The sequence below is a fragment of the Erpetoichthys calabaricus genome, chromosome 4, assembly GCF_900747795.2.
Source record: "Erpetoichthys calabaricus chromosome 4, fErpCal1.3, whole genome shotgun sequence".
Taxonomy (NCBI): Eukaryota; Metazoa; Chordata; class Cladistia; order Polypteriformes; family Polypteridae; genus Erpetoichthys; species Erpetoichthys calabaricus.
This window is the reverse complement of record NC_041397.2, coordinates 242,642,824-242,667,487: the sequence shown is the minus strand read 5'-3', so window position 1 is coordinate 242,667,487 and position 24,664 is coordinate 242,642,824. Positions and strand designations below refer to the sequence as shown.

General features: G+C 38.1%; 2 protein-coding genes across 2 annotated transcripts in view; one reads left to right on the top strand and one right to left on the bottom strand.

The window, feature by feature from the left end:
• Positions 1-17,330, bottom strand: part of tex55 (testis expressed 55) — a 41,907-nt gene extending 24,577 nt beyond the window's left edge. The window contains exons 1-3 of the mRNA XM_028800486.2: positions 17,175-17,330; positions 5,587-5,739; positions 1,686-1,748 (exon numbers count right to left, since the gene is read on the bottom strand). Of these exons, the coding sequence (XP_028656319.1) occupies positions 1,686-1,748; positions 5,587-5,739; positions 17,175-17,315 (357 nt within the window). The 5' untranslated portion in view covers positions 17,316-17,330. The remainder of the gene's footprint in view (positions 1-1,685; positions 1,749-5,586; positions 5,740-17,174) is intronic.
• The window catches only part of arhgap31 (Rho GTPase activating protein 31), a 1,181,844-nt gene that overhangs the window by 123,301 nt on the left and 1,033,879 nt on the right, over positions 1-24,664 (top strand). The window lies entirely within an intron of this gene.

Genomic DNA, 24,664 nt, shown 5'->3' with positions numbered 1-24,664 from the left:
TTTTGCTAAAGGTACTCTGGTTTTCCTGAAACTTCCCAAACACATAGATGCTAGGTTAACTGACTATTCTAAATTTGCTCTGTGTAAATATGAGTGGGACCCAGAATGGATGGCTGCCCCTTGCAGGATTGGTTCTGATCTGATACAGCTAGGATAGACTCTAGCCCCACACAACCCTGAATTGAATTAAATGGGTTTGAGAAAGTTAATTTATGTTTTATAATGAAAAATGTAAAATAGTACAAATGTTCCTTTTAAAGTAGTTTCTTCAGGGTATGTGAGGGTATGTCAGCCTCATCTGTGGAGCTCAGGATTTATGACAGTATATACTAAGTATTAGATCCCGGAAACGGAGAACCACTAGAGCACTCTAATTATATTGTTCAGTTTTTCTCCAAGGAGGTGCAAAAAAATCTGAGTGGTCCATTTTAATGTTAGGTCATAGAAGACCTCTGTCTTCAAGTCATAAAATAAAAACTCAGTCTGTGGAGTATTATTGCTTGCTAGGAGTGAAAAGTTTTGTCCCAAAAACTTATCCTTCAGGACCAAGATACTCCATCTGAGTGTGTAAGTGTCATTTGAAGATACAAACTCATTTTGTGCTTAGCCTTTTTACCTGACCCCCCTTTAAGCAATAATCCCCAGAGTAATTCAGTCACTATGTCATGACGTATTCATAATTGTCACATGAAGACCCAACAGTTCTCTGAATGTTCACCAGAGCAGAGGGACTTGAATTGAGAACACAGTCTGAGTACTATGGAATGTCAGGTCTTTCTGTGGCTATCTGTCAAAACATCAGGACTCCATCTGAAGCATCAGGATGTTAATACTGTATTTTAGGAGATCACATGGAATGCATGACTAAAGGGAACTCATGTAAAGATCTCAATATTCTTTTCTTTGCAAATTAAAGCCAACAAACTATTCAGTTTCTATGCCTGGGTGAAGGCATGGCAGGTCATTCTCAGTTCCAGGAACTAAGGGCTAATGAAGACTAGGCAGATACATAGTCTTCTTGTCTTGGCCTGGACTTATTGGAGTCACAGTGGCAAAGTTTACTTTTTAATCAGTATTTCTGCATAGCAAACCTTTCCCTGAGTTATTTTTGTGTAGTAATTAGTCATTTGAAAGCTGGCAGCTTTATGGGTAAGAAATGCACTCTGTAGGTTTCCTCATTGGCACCCCTCATTATGGAAATTTTTCTGGAATCCAAATAGTTTGATTGGGATGAGGTGAGCCATATCATTATGTGCTCCTAATAGGGCTTTAATGTAATTAGGAGTCAACATATAGTCGCCTTATATCAGAGGTAAGCTCACAAAAGGGAGGCTTTAATGAGTTAGAAGTGCACTGGCAATTGAGATGATGAAAAGGAAGTCTGTTTGAAGTGCAGGTCCTTGTTTAATTTTAGATGATAATTACTAATTAGGAACAGTCGCACTTCAAAATAAGATGTTCAGCACAGAAAAGTAAACTTGGCAGCATTTTTTTTTCATGCAAATTGAGGTGCTTTAATTCACTCTGTGTGCTGGACAGCAGTGCCTAACAAGCTGTTGTTGGATCTAAGTGACTATCGATGCTCATTAGGGCAAAGGCAGAGCTGTAACCCCTTGAGTTTAAAGCAAAAAAAGAAAGAAAGAAAGAAAGAGAAAGAAAGAAAGAAAGGAAGAGTTAAAACCAACCTGCTCTAACATGAACTGAAGAGGATCTTCTGGTCTCTCAAACACAAGGTTCTCTGTCATCTCCTGCAGGATGAAAAGACACACATTTAACATAAAAGTGTTTGCTTGCCATTTTAAGTCAGTGACTGTCTTTGTTTATAAGGCACTTTTCAACACTCATTAAAGAGTCTTTCAGGGTCACAAAAAAAAAAAACAGCCAACAGTTCAGTCCCCACCACTGACTCACTGTGAACCTGAGAAAATCATTATTGAAAGTGCAGAGGACCAGATGTAGAAACATGGAATCAAGTAGACTGCATAGCATGCCAAAAATGAAAACTGTACTGAGTGACTGAGTATTTTCAACTCATTCTTCTCATATCAAGTCAAACATCCCACAAACACTGGACTAACATTACATTGCTTGCCTTACAAACAGAGCAACATAGGATTCAATTTCCACAAGCATTCATACAGCACTAATCTATCTCGATAAAAGCAACACTTACACAAGAATGTGGTTCATTGACTTTAGCTTGGCATTCAACACCATCATCCCCCTGAAGCTAGCAGTAAAGCTCGGAGCCTTTGGACTGACCACCAGCCTGTAACTGGATCCAGGACTTCCTGACTGACAGACCTCAGACAGTCATGCTTGGGACATACACTTCCAAAAGTTTTACTTTGAAGATCAGAACACAGGACTATGGGCTCATCTTATTGCTGGTTTCTTTTTTTATGAACAATTGTGTCACATAGCATTAAACAAACTTTATAATCAAGTTTTTTAATGTCACAACAGTAGTGGGTCTGATTACCATCAATGACAAGACAGCCAGTTGGGAGGAAGTTTAACTTGTCATTGAATGGTGAGATAAAAACAATCTGTTCTTCATTGTCAGTGATGGTAAGGAACTGATTGTGAACTGTGAATGTGCCTGCTGATATTAAAGGGGTTGGTTTGGAAAGAGAGACTGGCTGCCTTTGTGTTCTTATGAATCCACATCACTGATGATTTCTCAGCTACATTCCCACACAGGCTCATTAGCGCCTTTATTTTATGAGAGGGCAGATTAAAGAGTCTCATTAAGTTCTGTGGCATAGTGGAGAGCTCTGTAATGGGATGGTAACACAACCCAGTTCATTACACCTCCAAGACATTTATGAGAAAAGATTGCTAAAATAAACTTTCCACGAGGACAGGCTCTATGCACTTCAACAACAAACTCTTCATACAGAGAACCATAGACACATGGAATAAGTTACCAAGTAGTATGGTAGACAGTAGGATTTCTGGGATCTCTAAAACTAAAGTTAATTTATTTTGGAAGAATTAAGTAGACAGGACTGGGGTCTTTGTTGGGCCGAATATCCTGTTCTTGTCTAAATTTGCTATCATATAACTAATCACCATACAGGTTGTGAGACTGTGGCGTTAAATGCTCCACAACCAGATCTTCAAACAGGAGTCTTTAAACTGTAAACTCTGTTAAACTTTGTCATTACTGTATTAATTTTCAACTGCAACAACAGAATACATTATCACCCACACTACCTATCAGTTTGTTCTGACTAATTGTGACTTTTTCTGTCTGGTACATGTTGTATATTATTTATTTTTAATTTGGAACATTATTTATTTATTTATAATTATTTTTGCTCTGTTTAGTAATTTGTATCTGCTGTGTCAGTCTGTGATGTATTGTCTCTGTATGTTTCTGCACAAGGGAATCTTGCAAATGCTTTTCATTTTACTGAAAGAACTGAAATGAATTGAAAACAAAATTAATTTTTTCTCACTCTTCCTTCGTTTTAGTGATCAAATATCTTTTGTTTAGCATTGTAAAAAACACAGTGACATAAAATAAACCCAACCATAGGTTCCTACCCAAAGTCTAAACAGTAAAGAATAAAAAAGTAGCTGGGAAAATTCTCACAGTGCCTCTAATGGTCAACACACTCGCCACATGGATTATGGACAATATGTAAAAAATAAATATATAAGAACAGTGAAAAAAAGAAGGATAGTGCTTGTTTCTCCTTTGAAATGCATTGCCTAATCACTATCCCTCTAATATATCCCAGCACTGATGGGGAAGTTTTAAGACTGTATAGTATTGTAAATTAAACTGCATTAATATTGTAACTTGCAAGAAAATGGCACTTTTTAGTAAATGAATCAGGTCTTTTTATTTTAAAACAGTAACATATTTTGTTATTTGGTGGAGTGGCTTGGTGGTGAAGAATTTAATGCTGCTGCTTCAAAGATTCACCTTTCTGCGTTTAAATGTGACGGCTGGTTGTTGTCTGTGTGGAGTTTGAGCATTCTTTCTGTGCCTGTGTGAGTTTTCCTCCCACATCTCCAAACGCTGTGTGTGTGTATGCGTTAGATTAACTGGTAATTCAAGATTGGCTTGACATGAATGGGTGTAGGTATGTAAATAAAAGGGGCTATTTATTGAACTGGAGACTTGTCCAAGGTTGGTTACTTTTATGTTTTCCAAAAGTCAGTTATTTACTTGTATACTCATTATGAACCAAACACATGTACTTTAGTTAAAGTGTTTTTAAATAAACCAGTTCCATGTAATGCTCTCATGTATGAAAACAAAGTGCTCCCAGATGGGATTGACTTTCTGAACTGAAGACCCATCTCACACCCTCAATCACTGACCACAAGTCTTGCCACATAATAATTACCATGCCGTTTCATGTAATGAGGATCTTCAAATCAAAAGCTCAATCTCATTTAAACTCACTTCTCACTAATGCATGAGGTTATTTTCCAGAAGTGTTTTATTTTTTAACATTTTACTCAAAATTCATTATTTGGGAAATGACTGGATGCCTGATATTTGGATTATTAGACATGTAATCTGAGATTTTTCAATGAACAGTTTAATATTGTTTGCTGTTTTGTCAAACTTGGTCTCCATTCAAACCCATTGTATCATGAAATCTGTGATGTCCATTCTCCATGAAATTTTCCCTGCGATCACTACAAACAATGTGGGGTAAGTAACAGGCACAAAAGTTATACATTTTGGTGGAGTATTCATTCCATATAAAATCCTAAAATAACTTCTGAAACAGTCTTCTCAATCTTCATCAATAAGACATAATGGAAATGATATTCCTTTGGAACAACTTTGTTACCTTCTGAAATCTGGAAGATGGTAGATTGTGTTTCATGATACAGTAACCAACAGAGGAAACTCAAGGACCTTCCCTAAATCCAGAATGATGCCAGGAAAGTCTTTCCAAAATACCTAACTATCTTAATGGTCCTAATTAAAGTATATTAGTTCCCTGTCTATTTGATAGGGTATCCACAGCACTTACCCATCTGATGTGCCTCCTACTACATATTCCATTAATAGATTTCATATTTATTTTTGACCAATATCTTTTCATCATATTCTAAACCTAAATATAAATTAACACAAAGTAATGATGCAAAGCAAAACTTGTGGGTCTTTTCCTACTGTTTATTTAAACTTCTAGAAAAAAACACCACTTATTATATAAACTAACGTCCTGGTACCAGCTGTGCTTTGCTCACATGATCTGCTTTGACATGTGTTCTTAAAGCAAAGCACATGCTGCTCAATGATACATATGCCCAAATCATGGATCACACAGTACTAGCAATTGTAACTAGGAATACTATTTGATTTACAGAAGACTGCACACCAACCCTGCCTGGGCAGCTTTTCAAAAACAGTGTGAAGGATGGTTGACTTATTCTCATTTCTAATGCACATCTTGTGCTTCACTAAAACTTTATTACAAGGTGCTGGACTTCACAGAAAATTGGATATTGCATATTTGGATAATTTTGTCTGGTGGCATGTAACAGAACACAGATGCCCCCCATCTTACCAAACCCTTCATTATCTGTGTCATACAAGCTCCCACTCACTTGAAAAATCTGAAGAATATTATGCTTTTCCATATACTTCACTGAGCGTTGATAAGGATCCTCATAGGCTGGAGGCGTTCGGTTGGTGAGTGAGGTTTCCAGTTCTGGATTCTCTGTGATCAGAACCCTGTCCATTGATTGTCCTTCTGCCATCTACAAATTACAGAGAAGACTTGATGGTAAAGGATGAACGACATGTTAAGGAAATATTAAGGTAAATAAACAAGCTTGATAGATTGAGTAGTCATCTTATTTTTAATACTTCTAATGTTTCTGAATCTAAAGACAATAAAACACCATTTTCAAGTGGGAAGTCATATGCACCCAAAGATATGACTCTGATATAAATTATACGTATTTTGAAATTCACCATTTTTTTTATGAAAAATAGATTCATTCAAAGGTTGTGTCCAACAAGGACCTAAAACATAGGTAAAAAATGTGATTGGGAATAAATCCAGCAATGTTCCCTCAGTATATGGCAGGGATGTCTGACACCTAAGAAAAAAAACGATTAGCAAGAAATCAGAGCAGTTTCTGAAACACCGAGGACAAAACATGTTCCTAGGGTGATAGCAATCAGACCATGTTGCCCAATTAAAATGTACAATGGGCAGGAGACAAGTTGCTTCCTTCTAGTCTTTTAGGTGGTTTTGGCAGTACACATTTCAGAGCAGAACCAGTGGAATCATATTATCTCTTTAGTGAGGCAGTTTAAACCTAAGCCTTCAAGGCAACATTAAGTGTTAGGGGTGCAGTTGTTTCAGGGGCTCAAAGGTCTCAACACTGTGCATACCCAGTTATGATCTTAGATAGTAATCCTGTGCAAAAGAGAATTGGGGGGGTTGGGTGGTGTTAGGGAGTTTAGGACAGGCCAGGTTTACAACTGTACATGAAGGAACAAACAATAGTATAAAAATTCAAGTGCACAGTAATGTAAATTGCAACCCAACATTTAAATGCAAAAGTAAAATGAGTGACATATTAAAAATTGCTTGCCTTAATGGTAGAAGTATCAAAAATAAAACAAGTGAGGTGGAGTTGTATGTAGTGGACCATAATTATGATGTTATAACAGTAATAGAAACCTGGCTAAATAACAAAGATGGAGATGAGTATAACATGTGTGAGATACACATTTTTTAGGAAGATAGACATAACAGAAAAGTAGGCGGCGTTGCTGCTTATGTCAAACAAAATTTAAACTCAAGTCCTATTCAGTTGGATGATTAGCCCCATCTTAATGAGGACATGTGGCTTCATCTGGAAAGCATTAGGGAAAAAGGTCTCATTTTAGCAGTGTGTTATAGTCTGGCCAATGCAGACAGCAATTTCAATGCACATCTTTTTAGTAATATCAAAAAGGGAAGTTTTACAGGGGGATATTATAGCCATGGGGGACTTTAACTACCGAATATTAACTGGGATAACGTTGCAAACAGCGGAGCACAAGAGCAGGAGTTTTTAGAAGTAATCAATGACTGTTTTTAATGTAATATGTTAAAGCACCAACACGGGGTAAAGCCTGTCTGGATTTAGTATTTTGTAGTAATCAGGATAAAATTGAGGGGATAGAGGTGATTGAACCACTAGGGTCAACAGACCACAATATAATTCAATTCTAATGCTAATGCAAAGGCTAAAACTGTTAATTTTATTGTTGGTAGGGCAAGTTTTGAGAAAATGTGGCAAAGTCTAAGGAGGATAGACTGGAATAAGCTTTGAAGTGTGGAGACAGTTGAAGAGAAGTGAAATAAGTTTAAAATATTTTATATGTAATACAGGACAGGTGCATACCTAAATTTGGAATTAATAGGAAATTTTAAAAACTCTGAAGTGGGTTAATAGAGTTGAAAAACAAGCTGCAAAAGAAAAAAACAAGGCGTATAAGACTAATAAGTCCAATGTATATCGTAAGGCATATAAGAACATGAGGGCAATGTGGTGTAGCAGGTCCACAGCTCAAGTCAAAAAGGCCACTTTTTAAATAAATAGTCGCCGCACTCGCGGCTTAGAGAGGGGGCATGGTAGTGTGACGAGAGCGGATCCCGGGTGAATTCATGATGCGGGCGTTCCTTGCTTAAATGCACAGGTGAGGAGTTGTCTGCATCTGTAATTGATGCCGGGAGCTGCTAATTGCCACACCTGATCCATATCCCTGTAATACTGTAAATAATAGAAGCGCGAGGTGGCTGGGGGAGGAAAAAAGGTGAATGAATGGAGGTTATAGGAAAAGAAGAAGGCAGGAGCAGGGAGGAGAAAGCGAATATGTTCTCTGTTGAGAGACAAAGGCAGATGGACAGTGAGCCCTCATGGGGTGTTTGGCCGGCACCTCGGGAGCAGTCGATTGAGGTTGCTCCAGCCGAGCATTTAGTGAGGGGTGGGAGTGACCGGAAGGAGAATGGCTTGCCGCATAAGGCTGAGAAGGCAGCAGGAGTCGGGACTTGGGACGTGAAAAGCCCAGTGTGAGCGCCATGGTCGCTGGGGAGCCCAAGTCACGGTCTGGTGAAGCCTACCAGAGCCAGGGATTGGAAAGGTAACAGACCAGCAGTAGAAGGCAGAAAGAAGGTCAGCTGCAGGTAGGGTGGCTCCCCTGATGCATAGCCTGGATGGGAGAAGCAGGGGAGTCACCAGTAGAAAGGCACCGAATGAAAATGTAAGTGCGGATATAGCTTTGGATGTGAAGTATTTCTTCTTCACGGTCGTGGTATTTGCTATTCTGCCTTGTGTTTCTACTTTTGTCATCCATTTTGTCTGTTTTACAATGAAAATGTACCATACCCTTTTTGAAAAAGATTCTTCTTCATTTATCAACTACTTCCTCACTTATTACACTTTTAATCTTCTCAAAGGTACATATCTGATAAATTGCATTAATCATTTAATACAATGCCACAACTGATTTTAATTCCCAACATGTTTAGGCAACCAATGACATATAAATTCATCCGGCAAAAAAAAAACAAACTCCTGGGCTGATTTGACCTTTTGTTAAAGAAGGACAAAAGCTTATTTAATTTTATTTTTATAATTAATAAGGAATTTGAAGAAGAGTAGTCAGGAGAAAGCAGAACACAAAAACAGTAATCACAAAGACTAGCAACCAAAACAAAGTGTCAAAATTAGATCCTGAAAAAAAATTGCAGAGAAACTAGTTTTCTCTCCCTGAAAGTCTTCCCTTTGATAAATAAAACTCTGACAATGTTAGAACTAGCGGTATGGCCATAAATAAAATGGCTGCTATGACACATCACAACCCTTTCAAATACGTGGCATCATATCAACCAAAATTCAAAATAAGAGGCTGATGTCATCGTTACGTGATCTTCAGACAGCAAAAGTAATCAAAAATAAAAACAAAATAAAATTTAAAAGAAAAAAATGATTATTTTCTGAATTCATGTTCTGACAACATGTACTGGATTCAGTGGTGGGCATACTTCTCCTCATGTACAAAGATATGACTGATTGATGCTTAGCATTCACTGACAATTGAAACTGGAGAATAGGAATGTCCTCTACTGGTGGCGTCTTGCTTCAATATTTTTGTTTCATCTTTTTTTCCTAATCTACATTTTGCATTACAAGATTATCCTGGTATTAGTGGATGCAAGGCAGTAACCAGGGGCCTCATGTATAACGCCGTGCGTAGAACTCACACTATAACATGGCATAAGCACAAAAGCGGGAATGTGCGTACGCATAGAAAAATCCAGATGCAGGAATCTGTACGTACGCAAACTTCCACGTTCTTCCGCTACATAAATCCCGATCAGTGTGAAAAGTAACGCACGTGCACGCGCCTTCTGTCCTGCCCCAACTCCTCCCAGAATTACGCCTCTTTGAATATGCAAATCAATATAAATAGCCTTCTGTGAAAAGACAATGGGAAAAGCACAGGGGAAAATATGAGAATTTCAGCGAATACCAAGTGGAGGCAAAGGAAAAACGTGCTATTTGTTGGTTTAAACAGTGGTATAATCAACAAAAGGAAGTTGATCGAGTGACAAGGTGTCGGAGAAACTCGAAAGCTCAAGTTCACAAAGTCGCACAGTGCCCGAAATAAAAAAGTCACATATCAAAGTCGCCGTGAAAAGGCGAGTCGTAGCCCACCGTCTGAGTGTCATATGAAAGCTTATTAGGGTACAGACAAAAAAAAATAGGCACACAGTGGGAAAAAAGCACGAAATGTCAACTTTAATCTCGAAATTTCCACTTTAATCACATAGTTTATTTTGCCATTAAAGTAGAACATCATAAACTAGTTTCTCAAATCCCATTATAACTAAAGTAGCACGTTAAATACTTTGTTCTGTATTTGATCTTCTATGTGCTCTGTGTGTGAATCACTACCTGCTTCTTAATCGGGCTTTCTCTTTCTCCGACAGGACACATAATCCATTACATTTGTGATATTACAGCTCTCTGAATAATTAAAATACTGAGATGTATACGTGATATCTTTTTCATGATGATAGGAATGAAAGCATGTTATTAAACATGGGAACACGGTGGCGCAGTGCTTGTTCATGTCTCACGCAAGAGCCTTGCTGTGCCATGCGCGACCTTCGATGAAATAATTTATTACAGAAGTACTGTCTCTTTCAAACGTACTAACCTCCAATTCCTGTCCTTACTTTTCTTTCTCCAAATACCCAATCGCCACACAATCAGTTCTGTAATAGACGTGAAGCCATTTGTAAGCTTAGAACGCTGATTCTTCAAAACTTTTAAGGAACATTGAAATATCTTCGTAGTACATGTTTAATTATTCTATCTGTCTATCCTTCCAGTGTCGTGTCAACACCAGCAAGAATACAACGCAATGCAGGAACAATCCCTGAACTAGCTAGCGCTACGGCACCGTGTCCTCACATGTTTAATTATTAACAAATACAGATTATTTAAATGAAGTTAAAGTTTTATCTGTATAATATAATAAACATATTTTGCTGTATTTCATCTTAAAAATGATATCGTCATCATATGTAAATACGCGCTTTATAAAGTGGCGCAGCTTGTGCAATACAGTATTATAACTGTATCCCAAGTTTACAGTGAGGTGATTGTACTTATAAGTACAAACAGTTCTACAAGGAGCACTTGATGGACTGATTGAGTGCGTTTATAGTTCTTCGGATGAAACTTTTTCTAAACCGCGAAGTCCGTACAGGAAAGTCTCTGAAGCGTTTTGCCGTGGCTGAGGCAGCGTCTGCTTCATGCTGTATATCGATAATTCTCTTTCCAATTAGCTGCTGCTGTGATTCCCCACTCAGATACAATGATATAAATACTCTGAGTGGTGCAGTGAGAGTAATATGGAAAAAGATGATCTGCTGTGGTAACCCTTAACGGGAGCAGCTGAAAGAAGAAGAAGATGCATTGAGAGTAACAACGCTAAATCAGTTATGGTATTTGGAATACTGTGGCTATTCCCTGGACCATTATATTGCTGCAGGTTAATTACAATAGAGATGCATTACACTAATAAACAATATGCAGTTAGTTTCAGTGTATTTATAAAGCCGCGTCAGGAATGTGGATCTAAGAAAGAAAGGGTGACCACACAGGAACAGTAGCACTGCTTTGACGCTGGGTGCCGCCAGTCTGCAAAACCGAGCGGAGAAATTGCATACGCCAAGGTATGAGGTACCGTGGAAATGTGCGTGGCTTAACGCCAAGTTTAGATTTTATACATCACAATTTGAGTGTGGAAACGTTCGTACGCAACATTTCTGTGCGTACGCACCGTTTATACATGAGGCCCCAGATCTTTGCAGGACACTCAAGCTTACTTGTTGCCAGTATGTTTGGGCTGAAGGCAGAAAGTGGAACACTCAGTCTATAACTTTCTGCATGTCATCGATCTTTTTGAACTTGCATCATAACTATACAGGATCATTTAAGATACACTTCTTTAGGATATGGGTGGACATGGGATTGCCTTGAATAACTATATGCAGATAGAGGAAGGATGTGCAAACTCCACATGCTAGTAGCTAGGCTGTAACTTGTAACTTGGAGCTGAAAGTCAGCAATGTTAACCACAGAGCCACAACACTGCTCTGTAATCTATTATTTTCCATTCTGATAGAGACTGCATACAAAAGTCGCATATATCATTTCACAGCTGAACTATGGAAGGATTGAACAGACGAAGGGCTGTTCTGTGGATTGTGTGCATTCTGCCTGGGTGACTTATTAGCTCAGTTTTTACATAACGACTCAAGCTCCCATCATGAGTATCATAGGGAATAAAATGCTCTAATTACATAGCTTGCCTGGAAATCAAAGCAAAAAGGTCTTTCTTCATGAAGGTATCCAAATACATTAGGGATACTCTCAAAACAAGCCAGCGGACAGGGTGGGCTATTTGCAAATCTGTTGTTTCATGTGCTCACCTAAATCCCAGTGGCTCTGGAAGACAGAATCCTTTGCAGATGGTAAATCAGAAAGCTCCACTACAACTAACATGTGCACTATGAGAGCACCAGACGGTAGAACAGACTTTTTGCTAAGAGGTCAGCAGTAGTGACAGACTTAACAGAAATGCCCCTGTCGCAACTTTGAAAAGCCAGGTAAAATATACCAGCTCCTTTAAATGGCTTTTTTTGCTGGCAGTGCTTCTTTCAGTTGAATTGTCCTGTATTGCACACACTTTATATTATATGATTATACAGTTATTTGCTGTTGAGTACCTTCTAATAGTGTTCCTGGTGAAATGGAATACAAAAAATGAATACTGACTGTGTCTTGTCCATAGCAGTTCACATTTGCTGATCACATTGTTTTTTAGATACAGTGTACAAATGTTTAATTTGACATGTTTCAGTAAGAGTTGCTTATCATTGGATTTTACATCTACACCTACATTGCCACACTGATTACTGTTCATCTCATCATGCTTTTTAAATTGATTACTTTCGGGAACAGATACTAATACTTCAAACAGCATACTATAATACTCTTAACACTGACTCATTATAGTTGTAATACACGGTATACATGTTTTATTTTTCTTTTACTACTAGTTTTTGGCTTTATAATAATGGGATACTTTCAATCACACTTTGAATAAACCTCACTAGCTTCACTATTCTGGGAGCTGTCCTCTATGTCTGACTTCTAAAGCAATCTCTCTGTCATTGGAGGGTAAAGTTTATGGAAGCTATAGGAGAAGTACTGTTCCTCTACAAGTGGGGGAGATGACTGATGAAGGCGGAACATGAAGCATAGCTGGAAAGAACAGATATAAGAATGATCAGATTGATGTGTGGAGTGTCACAGAGTGAGAGGTGCACCAGGATGGAAATGGTGGGGAAAGAAGCCAAGAGAGAGGCCAAAGATGTGCGGGGAGGTGGTGTCAGATGATATGAAGAGAATCCTAAAGGATACTCAGGACCTTAAAAGGATTTGAAGGGCAATCAGCCAACCTGGCTAAACCAAAAAAAATGCTCACTAAACTTGTGATGTTAATGATGATAATGGTATACAATCCATCATTATTGCATATACAAACTTTCATAGTAAACATTGCAAATGGGTATTTTCAAGAAGCAGTGGCAGATATTAAATATAGAATAAAGTGCTGTATTCAGTGAATTAATTTTTGTTTTATTTTGTACAGCGTCCATTCTAGTAAGCTTTTTTGCAAAGCAATTTGCAAAGATAATCATTCAATCTTGATTTTATATAGTGCCTTTTACAGCAAATTTCATCATAACATGATTTACAGAAGTTAACAGGACTCTCCTATAAAGTAACAAAATGTACCACAGAAGATTACAAGATAAATCAAGCAGAAATCTGAAAACTCCGAGCAGAGTCAACTATATATAAGACAATGGGCCCATTGTGCATGTGAGTCAACTCACAGTATGAAAGGATAGACATTATGTCGATAGGATGAGTACAAAAGAGTCCATGTGAAAGGACAACTGACATTCAACTTTTGCCAAAAAAAAAATCCTGATTTATGTTTAAGCTAAAGCCTGCTCGAAATTTTGACAGCATGACAGTAATGTTGTCACTGACTCACTGACAAATGACTCCATGCTTGAACCCTGTTACAGAAAGCATACTATACCATTTTACTACCCTCCAGTAGAATATCCATTAGTCAGAAGTGAAGCTAAAAACAAAAAGTGATTGTTTTGCTAATGGAGGTGCTTATCGTATTGTTTATAATTAATGTTCTCTTTAAGAAATTTCCACATATGCTGTGTCAAAGTTATATTGCATGTAAAAAAACATTTTTTGTTGTTTTAAGATATGTTCACACACTGTGGTATGCAGCTCTTTTTTCTGATAAAGCAAAGTTACAGTCAGGAGTGACTGTCAGTTCTTCCAACCAACTAGTATATTTATTTGGGTATGTATTTATCGCTACTTTTTCTGTAAGGTCCATGTCAATTTTCTGCCACTAATTGCAGTTTGCACAGGTCATCTCTTAATTCTACCTCCTCTTGCACTTTGCACATGTCCTTTCTTAATTCTGTCCCACCTACAATTTTATGCATGTCACTTCTTGATGCTTCCAATCCTTGTATTTTACATGTGCTAACTATTAATGCTGTCACTACTTCAATTGTGCATGTGCCACCTCTCATATTTTACACAAGCCACTTCTTAATGCTGCTACCCCTTAGATTTTGAATGTGCCACTTCTGCTTACATTTTGCACACACACCTCCAATTATGTGCATGTCACCTCTTAGTATGGCCAATCCGCATACCCTGTATGTTCCACATATTAATGCCACCACATCTTGAATTTTGAAGATGCCAACTGCCATATTTTACACATATTAGTTCTTAATGCCGTCACCACTTTGATTTTGTACACATTACCACTTAATGCTGCCACTCTCTCCTTTTGTATGCCTGTCTTCTTAATGCTGCTATCCCTCATATTCCTTCTTTTGGTTGTATGTCATTATAAGGACAAACTTGGGCCATTGGATTCACAGTGCAGGGCACAACCACCATAGCCAGTCAAGCTAAAGGACAGCTCCCCCATCTCTTTAATGTTCAAATGCGCTTCTGACAGTTAGGATATCTAATTTTTCTAATGGACTTACTCCATTTCAGTCTTGCTTCAGCCATTTTTTTTAAATCTAGCCATCCCTCTGCTTTTTGATGCATCACATCTTAATTCTCCTCTGATTCTGAATCCATTACCTTTTAATTCCAACTATCATATTGTATTTTGTGCTTGTCACTGCTTAATGCTGTCAACTCTCCTATTTTGCAAACAGCATCTCTTAACATTCTGTCGTTTGCACTGCAAGGTCAATGCAGCTTTTCAATAACATTATCGCTGATTTGCTTTAAATGTTCCTGTATCTTCATAATCTAAAATTTTTATTTACCGGCTGTGCCAACCATCTGTGTAATGTCACAGAGACAGGTGTGTGTAGCCTGAATTCACATAAAATACAATAACTGAACACAGTTGAACTCCATTCAGCAAAATATGTAGGTGTGTCACAGTGAATGGGGTGAATACTTATCGAATTAGTAATACACTTTATGTTTTTAATGAATTTACATGAACTTTTATAATGTCCAATAGCAAAGCTTTCCAATTAAATGAATAGCTTTTATACTGTAACACAAGTGTAAATGAAGAGGCAGTTCCCTGACTCACTGCAGAATGTTTAAAATAAAGGCACTCCTGTGCATAAATTTATATTCACCTCAGCTCCTTCACTATGCTCATCTCTATTGTGATGGATTTAACTTACAAACAATGATTTCTTAATTTTGTAAATAACAGGAAATGTTCTTGTTTTAAATCTCATTCAGTGCAACATAAAACATTTGCTGCTGGGTGTTCATTAGGCAGTTTTTAATTTTATTTTTGGTTTGTCAGACCAGCTATGGTTTGGTTTAACACTGAGTCTTCTGTATCCTGGCAACCACAAGTGGAAAATTTAGTACCTCCTAATAGATGCCTTAGTTTATTTTGGAAAAAACAGGTCCAATTTGTTTTTGTCAATTTTTTAATACAAATGTACTTCAGAACATGCTAAAACTGACAACAACTTACACATTCTTCTTTTCTGTTACATGGTAATTTGGCCTGTGAGTTGCAATTTAGTAGTTGGTTAATGGTGTAAATGGGGAATCTAGTCTTGATCAGAATTTACAAAAACAAAACAAACACCTGTGCAGATTTCACGATTGAAAGCCACATTATAGCTTTACCACAATGTTATTCTTTGTTCCAATTTCATATCTTTGTTGAATAATGAGTATATATATATATATATATATATATATATATATATATATATATATATATATATATATATATATATATATATATATATATAGTCGATTCATATTAAAAAGAACTCCACAGCATTCTTTACACAATATAAAAGTCACACATTGTAAGAAAAGCATCTTTATAAAAAGTCATAATAATACATACTGTTTGGAAAAGTGATAATCCTTCAGTGGTACTAGAATCAATAGAAGGAGCAATGTGATTCTATTGTCTAGAAATTCCGACCAGCACATAACATACTCGGCTTTATATACAGAAATGACAAAACTCTCAGAAGGCATTTCTTAATGAGTCCTGTTTGTTCCTGTCATTGCACATAAACTGACAGATGCTCCCATTATTCTCCTTTGTTTTATGAAAAGTCAAACTTCATATGCCACTGTCTCACAAATCCGATGTACATCTGAGTCTTATCTTTCTCAATGTGTGTCAATTACTTTGATCAAGATGCTGTTCAATTTCTACTTAAATTGGTTCTGTTTTATATTTAATACGAGTAAAAATATGAAAGAAAAGATTCAAATTTCATACCACTTTCCAATCAGCAGAACAAAATATAGAAATAATGGAACCTAACTAACTCCCATCCAGAAACTGGAAGAAATGGGTTTAAAAATTAAATGGGTGGATGGATAGATATATGCATGGATAATATTATTAGCTCGTTGCAGGGCCCATGTAAAGCACTCTTATGCACATACTGTATATAATACAAAAGGGAGATTACAGCTTCATCAGTGTCAGGAGTGCCCTTTTTTGCAATGACCGAGGAAAAGTACCTGCAAGCCCTGAAAACAACAAGTTAATATACCAATTTAAATATTCATAGTTTAAACTATGTAAATTAATGTCACCAAACCATTTAGTAAAATCTTAAATGCTCACCGTTTTCCACACTATGACTAGATCAAAGCCTTGAACTCTGTTGCTGAAAGAATACAACACTTAATTCGAATTAGCGAAGCTTCAGCACAAGATGCCCTCACACGCGCACGCACACTGTTTCCCCACTCTCTCCGTTTTTTATATTTATTTTTTCTAATTTAAAGTGTTAAACTTTTATGGTAACACACACAGAGTCTGGTGTTTGAAATACATGAATATTTATAAACTATGACAAAAGTAATGAGTAAATCAGCATAATCTGAAACAACCGATTCAACTGGATCTCCACAGTTGCCAACTGATTAGGAATTTGGAAACAAAAATTAGAGAATATGCAAGAGCAACTTATTTAACAAATAAATAAAAATAAATGCCGCGTGTCATCAAATTCTGCTTAGCGAGGTCTCACCCCGGAAAACGCCGTTCCTCCCGCTGCTAACGCTGATTTACGCACTTGAATCGACTCAGACCTGGAGCTCGAATCCGCGTTGCCTGGCAACGGTACACAATACAGCCTAGGGATAACGGGTACGGCGTGTGCCTGGTCCATGCTAACGTGATGACGTAAAGCCGTTGGGGCGGACGCTCGTGTGGCGTGCTGTGTTCGATTGTGAGGCGGGCTCCTGAGCGTGCAGGAAGGTATTGTTGGCTTGCTGGCGTAGTTGTTTTTTTTCTTCATGTGCGTCTGTAAAATATAATCTAAAATGCTTGATATAGAATTTGAATGTAAGATAAAAGATGATCTTGCACGGCTTACTTTCATTCTTGTATTTTGCTTATCAAGACGGCATCTTTGGAGCAGGAAACTTTATTATCTATACGTGTAGGAAATGGGATTTATGCCAAGCTGAATTACTATTTAGAGATAACTCGAAATGTATTTTCAGGGGGTGATTAAGACCTTTGGAGGCCCTAAGCACTTTTTGGTGCTCCCTTATATATCTAATTCAAAAAAAATAATCAATAATACACGGGGCAGCCGACATGACCAATACAAGAACGGTAACGCGAGCCTCGGTGATCAGTGTGGCAGTTGCCAGATTCTAATTTTGTTGTATTCCCAAGATTAATACAGTATATCATTAACCTCTATTATTATTTTTACTTTTACTTTTGTGTGTGTATATATATATATATATATATATATATGTGTGTGTGTGTAATTTTTTCATTTAATAATGGCGCCCCTTTTTGTGGAACCTGGTTCAGTTGCACCATTTGCAGTTTTGCACCATATGGTCCATAATAAATCCTTAAATGGAAAATTTCTGTGGTGCCCCTCTTCCCTTGATGGCCCACTCATGTGCTTATTTTACTTAATGATTAATCCAGCCCTGTTTTTAGGATCTGTGACATGTGAAATTCATTCTAAAAGTTAATTTGGCTTGCCAAAAGGTTTCCTGCTTTTCTGCAATGCAGAAAACAGATTGATGGATGGACTCGCTACTGAAAAATACTTAGGGATATTTTTAATAAATATAAAAATAAAAACTATTCAGTAAGTAGTTCTTTTTTTTAAAGTAATACAAATGCCTTTTAACAAGATGATTTTTATTCTTATACACTTAAGTGGTACTTCTTATGTGTATGTTTATTCCCCTAGTACTTCTGCCAAGCATAGCGGTGGACCAAAGGGGCTTGTGAGATAAATGGAAATTTCCATATGGCAGTGTGTGTAATCAGGGACCTCGAGTGATGGAGTGCTGTTTCTTGTCCTTGAATTACATGCTTATTGGGTACCTCATTATGATATACAGAGTCAATGCCCTGGTATGCCAAGAGTAGGCTGGTATAATGCCTATGGGCAGACATTGAGAGAAGACAGCTATTTCATGAGGGACCTATGACATCAGCTTTAAAATTGAAAAGACAGGTGCATGACCATATATTTATTCTTAAAATTGCAGTAGAAAAGATATTAAATAGAAAAAGAAAGCTATGCTTAGCCTTTTTGGACCTTAAAGCAATCTTTGATAAGGTGTTAAGAACAGGTATGTGAAATGCTCTGGAGCATGAGTGAGTACTGAAGAAGCTACTAGCTGTAGTAAAAAAGCTGCATACTCGTGAGCAGAAGGAGTCATGAGACTCAATGAAAAAAACTTACAACCCTGTCCATGTTAATAAAGCATATGGGTAGTTTTAGTCCACTCCTATCCTTTGCTATTTTTGAATGAAGTCCTTAAGAAATGTAAAAGGGGGATCTCTAGAACAATGGTAGGAAACGGGAGAATGCAGCCTGTCTATCTGCAGGAACTGCTTTTTGCAAATGATATAGTCCTGGTGGTAGATAGTCAGGAGAATTTGCAGAAATGAGTATTGGCGAGGAAAGGATCTGGAAAGGAGGAGGAATGGTAATGACGTAAACAAGAGTATGTTACTTTTGGTAGTTAAGAGAGAGGAGGAAGTACAGGAGATAAGGCTTTGCAGCAGATGACAATGCATGAGTACTTTGGTATTGTTCTATAAGGATGGCATGATAGATTAGAAAATTATAAAGGATTAATAAGCAAATGCATGTTTTACTGGATAAATCGCACTGGTGTAGGAAATTCATTACAAAAGCTAATATAAGATGATCTGCAAACCCAAATTACTGCATAGTATGGAAAGATGGTTGATGACAGATACAATTAAGAATAGGATTACAGGCTGCAAGGTTTAGTGCCTCAGGAAAGTAGGGGAGGATTTAAAAAGGTGAGGACAGACGCGGAAATAATGCCAGTAGTGAGGACAGTTGAGAAGAGACAGCTGAAATGGATTGGTCAAGTAATGAGGATAGATAAGAAAAGCAGTTGATCTAGACTAGGCCAGAAAGTTGCAGGGACGGAGGAAGACCAAGGGTTGCCCACTGGGGAAAAGGTGTAGATAGATAGATACTTTATTAATCCCAAGGGGAAATTCACATACTCCAGCAGCAGCATACTAATAAAAAACAATATTAAATTAAAGAGTGATAACAATGCAGGTATACAGACAGACAATAACTTTGAATAACGTTAACGTTTACCACCCCGGGTGGAATTGAAGACTCGCATAGTGTGGGGGAAGGAATGATCTCCTCAGCCTGTCAGTGGAGCAGGAAAGTGACAGCAGTCTGTCGCTTAAGCTGCTCCTCTGTCTGGAGATGATACTGTTCAGTGGATGCAGTGGATTCTCCATGATTGACAGGAGCCTGCTCAGTGCCCGTCGCTCTGCCACAGATGTCAAACTGTCCAGCTCCATGCCTACAATAGAGCCTGCCTTCCTCACCAGTTTTCCAGTCGTGAGGCGTCCTTCTTCTTTATGCTGCCTCCCCAGCACACCACCGTGTAGAAGAGGGCGCTCGCCACAACCATCTGATGGAACATCTGCAGCATCTTATTGCAGATGTTGAGGACGCCAGCCTTCTAAGGAAGTATAACTGGCTCTGTCCTTTCTTACACAGAGCATCAGTATTCGCAGTCCAGTCTAATTTATCATCCAGCTGCACTCCCAGGTATTTATAGGTCTGGACCCTATTATTGTATATTGTTGAGAATGAAGATAATAAGTATATAATCAAGATTGCATACACACTTTTCAGCTCAGTTTTGAAAACTGGTGGAACCCAGTGTCAAAGCAGTGCTACTGTTTCTGTGTTGTTTCCCTTCTTTTCATATTCGCATCCATGACGTGGGTGTTATCAAATACACCAAAATTAATTGCATATCATTAACAAATTTAAGGCACTTGATTGTAATCATTCTGTAACAATATAATGGTGCATGGAATAGCCAAACTATTCTAACTACCAGAGCTGCTTTATTGTTGTTACTGTCACTGTACCACTAAGAGTATTTTAACCTGTTTATTGTATTTGTGTATGGTATCACAGCTGCACAGGTTGTATTGAGAGCGCAGAGGATTATAGCTTACAGCAGAGGATACAGCTTCCAGTCATGGAAGACATTTATAGCACATGCTGCCACAGCCTTTCCTGCACGGACCTGGAGGCTCAGAAACAGTTTCATTCCAATTGCTATAAGTGCACTCAATCAGTCTATCAAATGCTCCCAGGAGAAATGTTTTTACTTATAATTACAATTACCTCACTGTAAACTTCCACTACAACTGTAATATTGCACAGCCTGAGCCACTTTATGAACCATTTGCACTATCTGCACAAAACGATCAGTTAAAAATGTCCAGAAGTGCCAGGACCATCTCCTCCAGAGAAGTCCGCTACAGAATCATGTTCCCACCAGTGCAGAACGTGCTCAGTATGGCAGGTGGGTGTGAGTGAACCTGCATGCACAGTGAGACAAAGAGTTTTGGACCACACAGCCTTATGTCAAGAAGGGCAGCAAAAAAGCCACTTCTTTCCAAGAAAAACATCAAGACAGACTGACATTCTGCAGGAAGTAAAAGGACTGGACAACAGAAGACTGGTGCAGTTATTTTTTCAGATGTATCTTCCTTCTGACTGTTTGGGATAACTGGAAATCCGATTGTCCGGAGAAGAAAAAGGTGAATGCTACCATGAGTCCTGTGTCGTGCCAACAGTGAAGCACCCTGAGACAATCGATGTGTGGGATTGCTTCTCATCCAAGGGAGTGGGCCAACTCACAGTTCTGTCCAAGAACACTGCCATAAATAAAGAATGGCATCAAAATGTCCTGTAAGAGCAACTGCTTCCAAAAATCCAAGCACAATTTGGTGATGATCTGTGTATTTTTCAGCACGATGGAGCACTGTGCCTCAAGACAAAAGTGATAACAAAGTGGCTCGGAGATCATAACATTGAAAGTTTAGATCCGTGGCCAAGAAATTCCCAGATCTCAATCCCACTGACAACCTGTGGTCAGTTCTGAAAAGGTAGGTGGTGAGCAGAAGGCCACAAATTTTGATCAACTCCAAACACTAAAAAGGCAAAAATGGATCACCATCAGTCAGGATTTGGCCCAGAAGCTGATATCCAGCATGTCAGAGCAAAATGCAGAAGTTATGAAGAAGGGTCAACACTGTAAATATTGACTCTTTACATAAATTTGATGTTATTTGCCAATGAAAGCCTTTGAAACCTGAAATATTGTTCTTCAGTATACTATAGAAACATGAAGAAAAAAAATCTGAAAATGCTGAAGCAGCAAAGTTTGCAAAACACAACATTTGTATCACCTCCAAAACGTTTGGCCACTACTGTGTACTTGATATTGTTTTTATGATGAAATCCATCCATCCATCCATCCATTTTCTAACCCGCTGAATCCGAACACAGGGTCACGGGGGTCTGCTGGAGCCAATCCCAGCCAACACAGGGCACAAGGCAGGGAACCAATCCTGGGCAGGGTGCCAACCCACCGCAGGACACACACAAACACACCCACACACCAAGCACACACTAGGGCCAATTTAGAATCGCCAATCCACCTAACCTGCATGTCTTTGGAATGTGGGAGGAAACCGGAGTGCCCGGAGGAAACCCACGCAGACACGGGGAGAACATGCAAACTCCACGCAGGGAGGACCCGGGAATCGAACCCAGGTCCCCAGATCTCTCAACTGCGAGGCAGCAGCGCTACCCACTGCGCCACCGTGCCGCCCTTTATGATGAAATGCATTACAATATATATATATTACATTTTCCAGAGAAATTAACTTCATTTAAATAATGTACACTGTTAATAATTAAACATGTTGGGGCATGGTGGTGCAGCAGTAGCAATGAGCTGGCGCCCCATCTAGGGATTGTTCCTGCCTTGTGCACTGTGCTTGCTGGGATTGGCGAGAACCTGGATGAATGTATGGAATAATTAAACATGTAAAATGAAGATTTTTCAATGTTCGTTACTAAGCTTATGGCTGGTTTTACATTTATTACAGACACTTACTGTGTGGTGTGGTGATTGGTTACGTGGAGAAAGAAAATGGACAGGAATAGGGGGTTGGTATGTTTGACAGAGACCATACGCTGCAGTAAATTACTCCGTCCAGGCTTGCACATATCCCAGCAAGCATCTTGCACGAGGCAGGAACAATCCCTGGGCGGGGCACCAGCATATCGCTACTGCTGTGCCACCATGCCCCCACATATTAAATAAATGCTTTAATGTGTTTCTTCATGAAAATGACATCAAATATACATCTCAGTATTCTAAAATGTTCAAAGAGCTGTAATATCTTGAATGTAATGTATTCTGTGTGGTGAAGTGTGTAGCGATTAAGGACCGGATCTGGAAACACAGAATACGAAGCATTTAATGTGTTACTTTAGTTATGATGGGATTTGAGAAGGTCTACTAAATTAAACATTGATTTTAAGATGAAACTTATGATGTTCTACTTTAATGACAAAATAAACTACGAGATTAAAGTGGAAATTTTGAGATTTAAGTCTACATTTTGACATTAATCTCGACATAAACTTTTTTTTTTTTTTTTTCCTTCTTTGTGGCCCTAATATGCTACCATATGTCTCTTAGGCACTCGTCTTTTCAAGTTGACTTTGATATTTGACCACTTTTTATTTCAGGCACTGCGTGACTTTCTGAAGTTGAATTTTTGAGTTCCACTCAATCAATTTTCTTCTGTTGGTCAGTCCTACTACTGCCCAAACCACCAAATTGTACATTTCTCCTTGCCTCTACTTCACATAGTAGGTGCTCCACTTCGCATTTGGTGAAATTCTTATTTTTTTATATATGCTTTTTCCATTGTCTTTTAACAAAACACTGAAATGAAGGGGCTAGTAATATACAGTAGATTTGCATTTTCAAATATGCAGAATTATGGGTGGAGTCGGGGTGGGGCTGTAGGCATGTACATTAAAATTTACATTGGTTTGGTTTTACAAAGAGGAAGTGAGTGGAATTTGCTTATGTGTAGTTTTATGCATCTGAAATTTTTGTGCATACAGAAATTTCTGTTTTTGTCGTTACACCATGTTGTAGTGTGAATTCTACGCACAACGATATATATTAAGCCCCTTGTGTTTTTGGTTAATAATATTAGTTTTGGACTATTTTTTATCTTTTTTTTTTCTGGTCCTAGATTGACTCCTTGTGCGCTCATATCCACAACTTTTGTTTAAAATATGAACAAGGTGCTAACTTTTTTAAGTGTTTGGTGAGGTTGTTTTTTTGGAGGTGCAGAGTTGTTTTCAACACATCTGTTGTAGTTTTGTAAATGTTTGTTTTCCAGTTGTTATGGTGTAGACCTGTTTGGTATGACCACAGGCAACATTGTACATTGCATGAGGTGTTTAGTGTGCAGCCCCTGTTACATAGTCCCTTACTTTGGATAACGTGATTTTGAGTACCTGCTTCATGGCACACAATTAGAGGCCTTTTTGATAGGGGCCCTATGTCAGTATTCACACTTTAGTAGATAATAAGATTGTTTTGGTCATGGCTTCATAAAACACTGCTCCAGATCATCTTATAGGACCACTAGAAAATAGTTCACTGTTCTAAATCATGGTTGTACTAGATCAAATATTCATGCTGCAATCACTAGTAGACTACTGATCATAAGATTAGAGGCCACTGCATTATAGCACATTATTGAAGACAAAGTGACCTATGGTCAGTGCATCATTGGAAACTCCTGTAGATCAAACACTTTAGGATGACAGTTATAGGTAGTGTGATCTGAGTTTTTCAGTTTCTGAGGTAACTAGACAATGGTATCCTGTAGTTTAGAGAGAAATCAAATATATTGGAGGTGGCAGGGCAACTGAGATTGTAAATAATGAAACCTAACACTAACAGACCTTGGCACCTTAAAGAAAACAATGTAAAAATCACAAACATGTTTACATTAGATAACCTTATGTAATAACATAAAGATTCAAACTATGATGAGATTACCAACACTATTGTCTATAATTGATTTTACAGGTAGCTTGTTTATCCTAGTACCTGTAAGGCTGAGAGTCTGCTT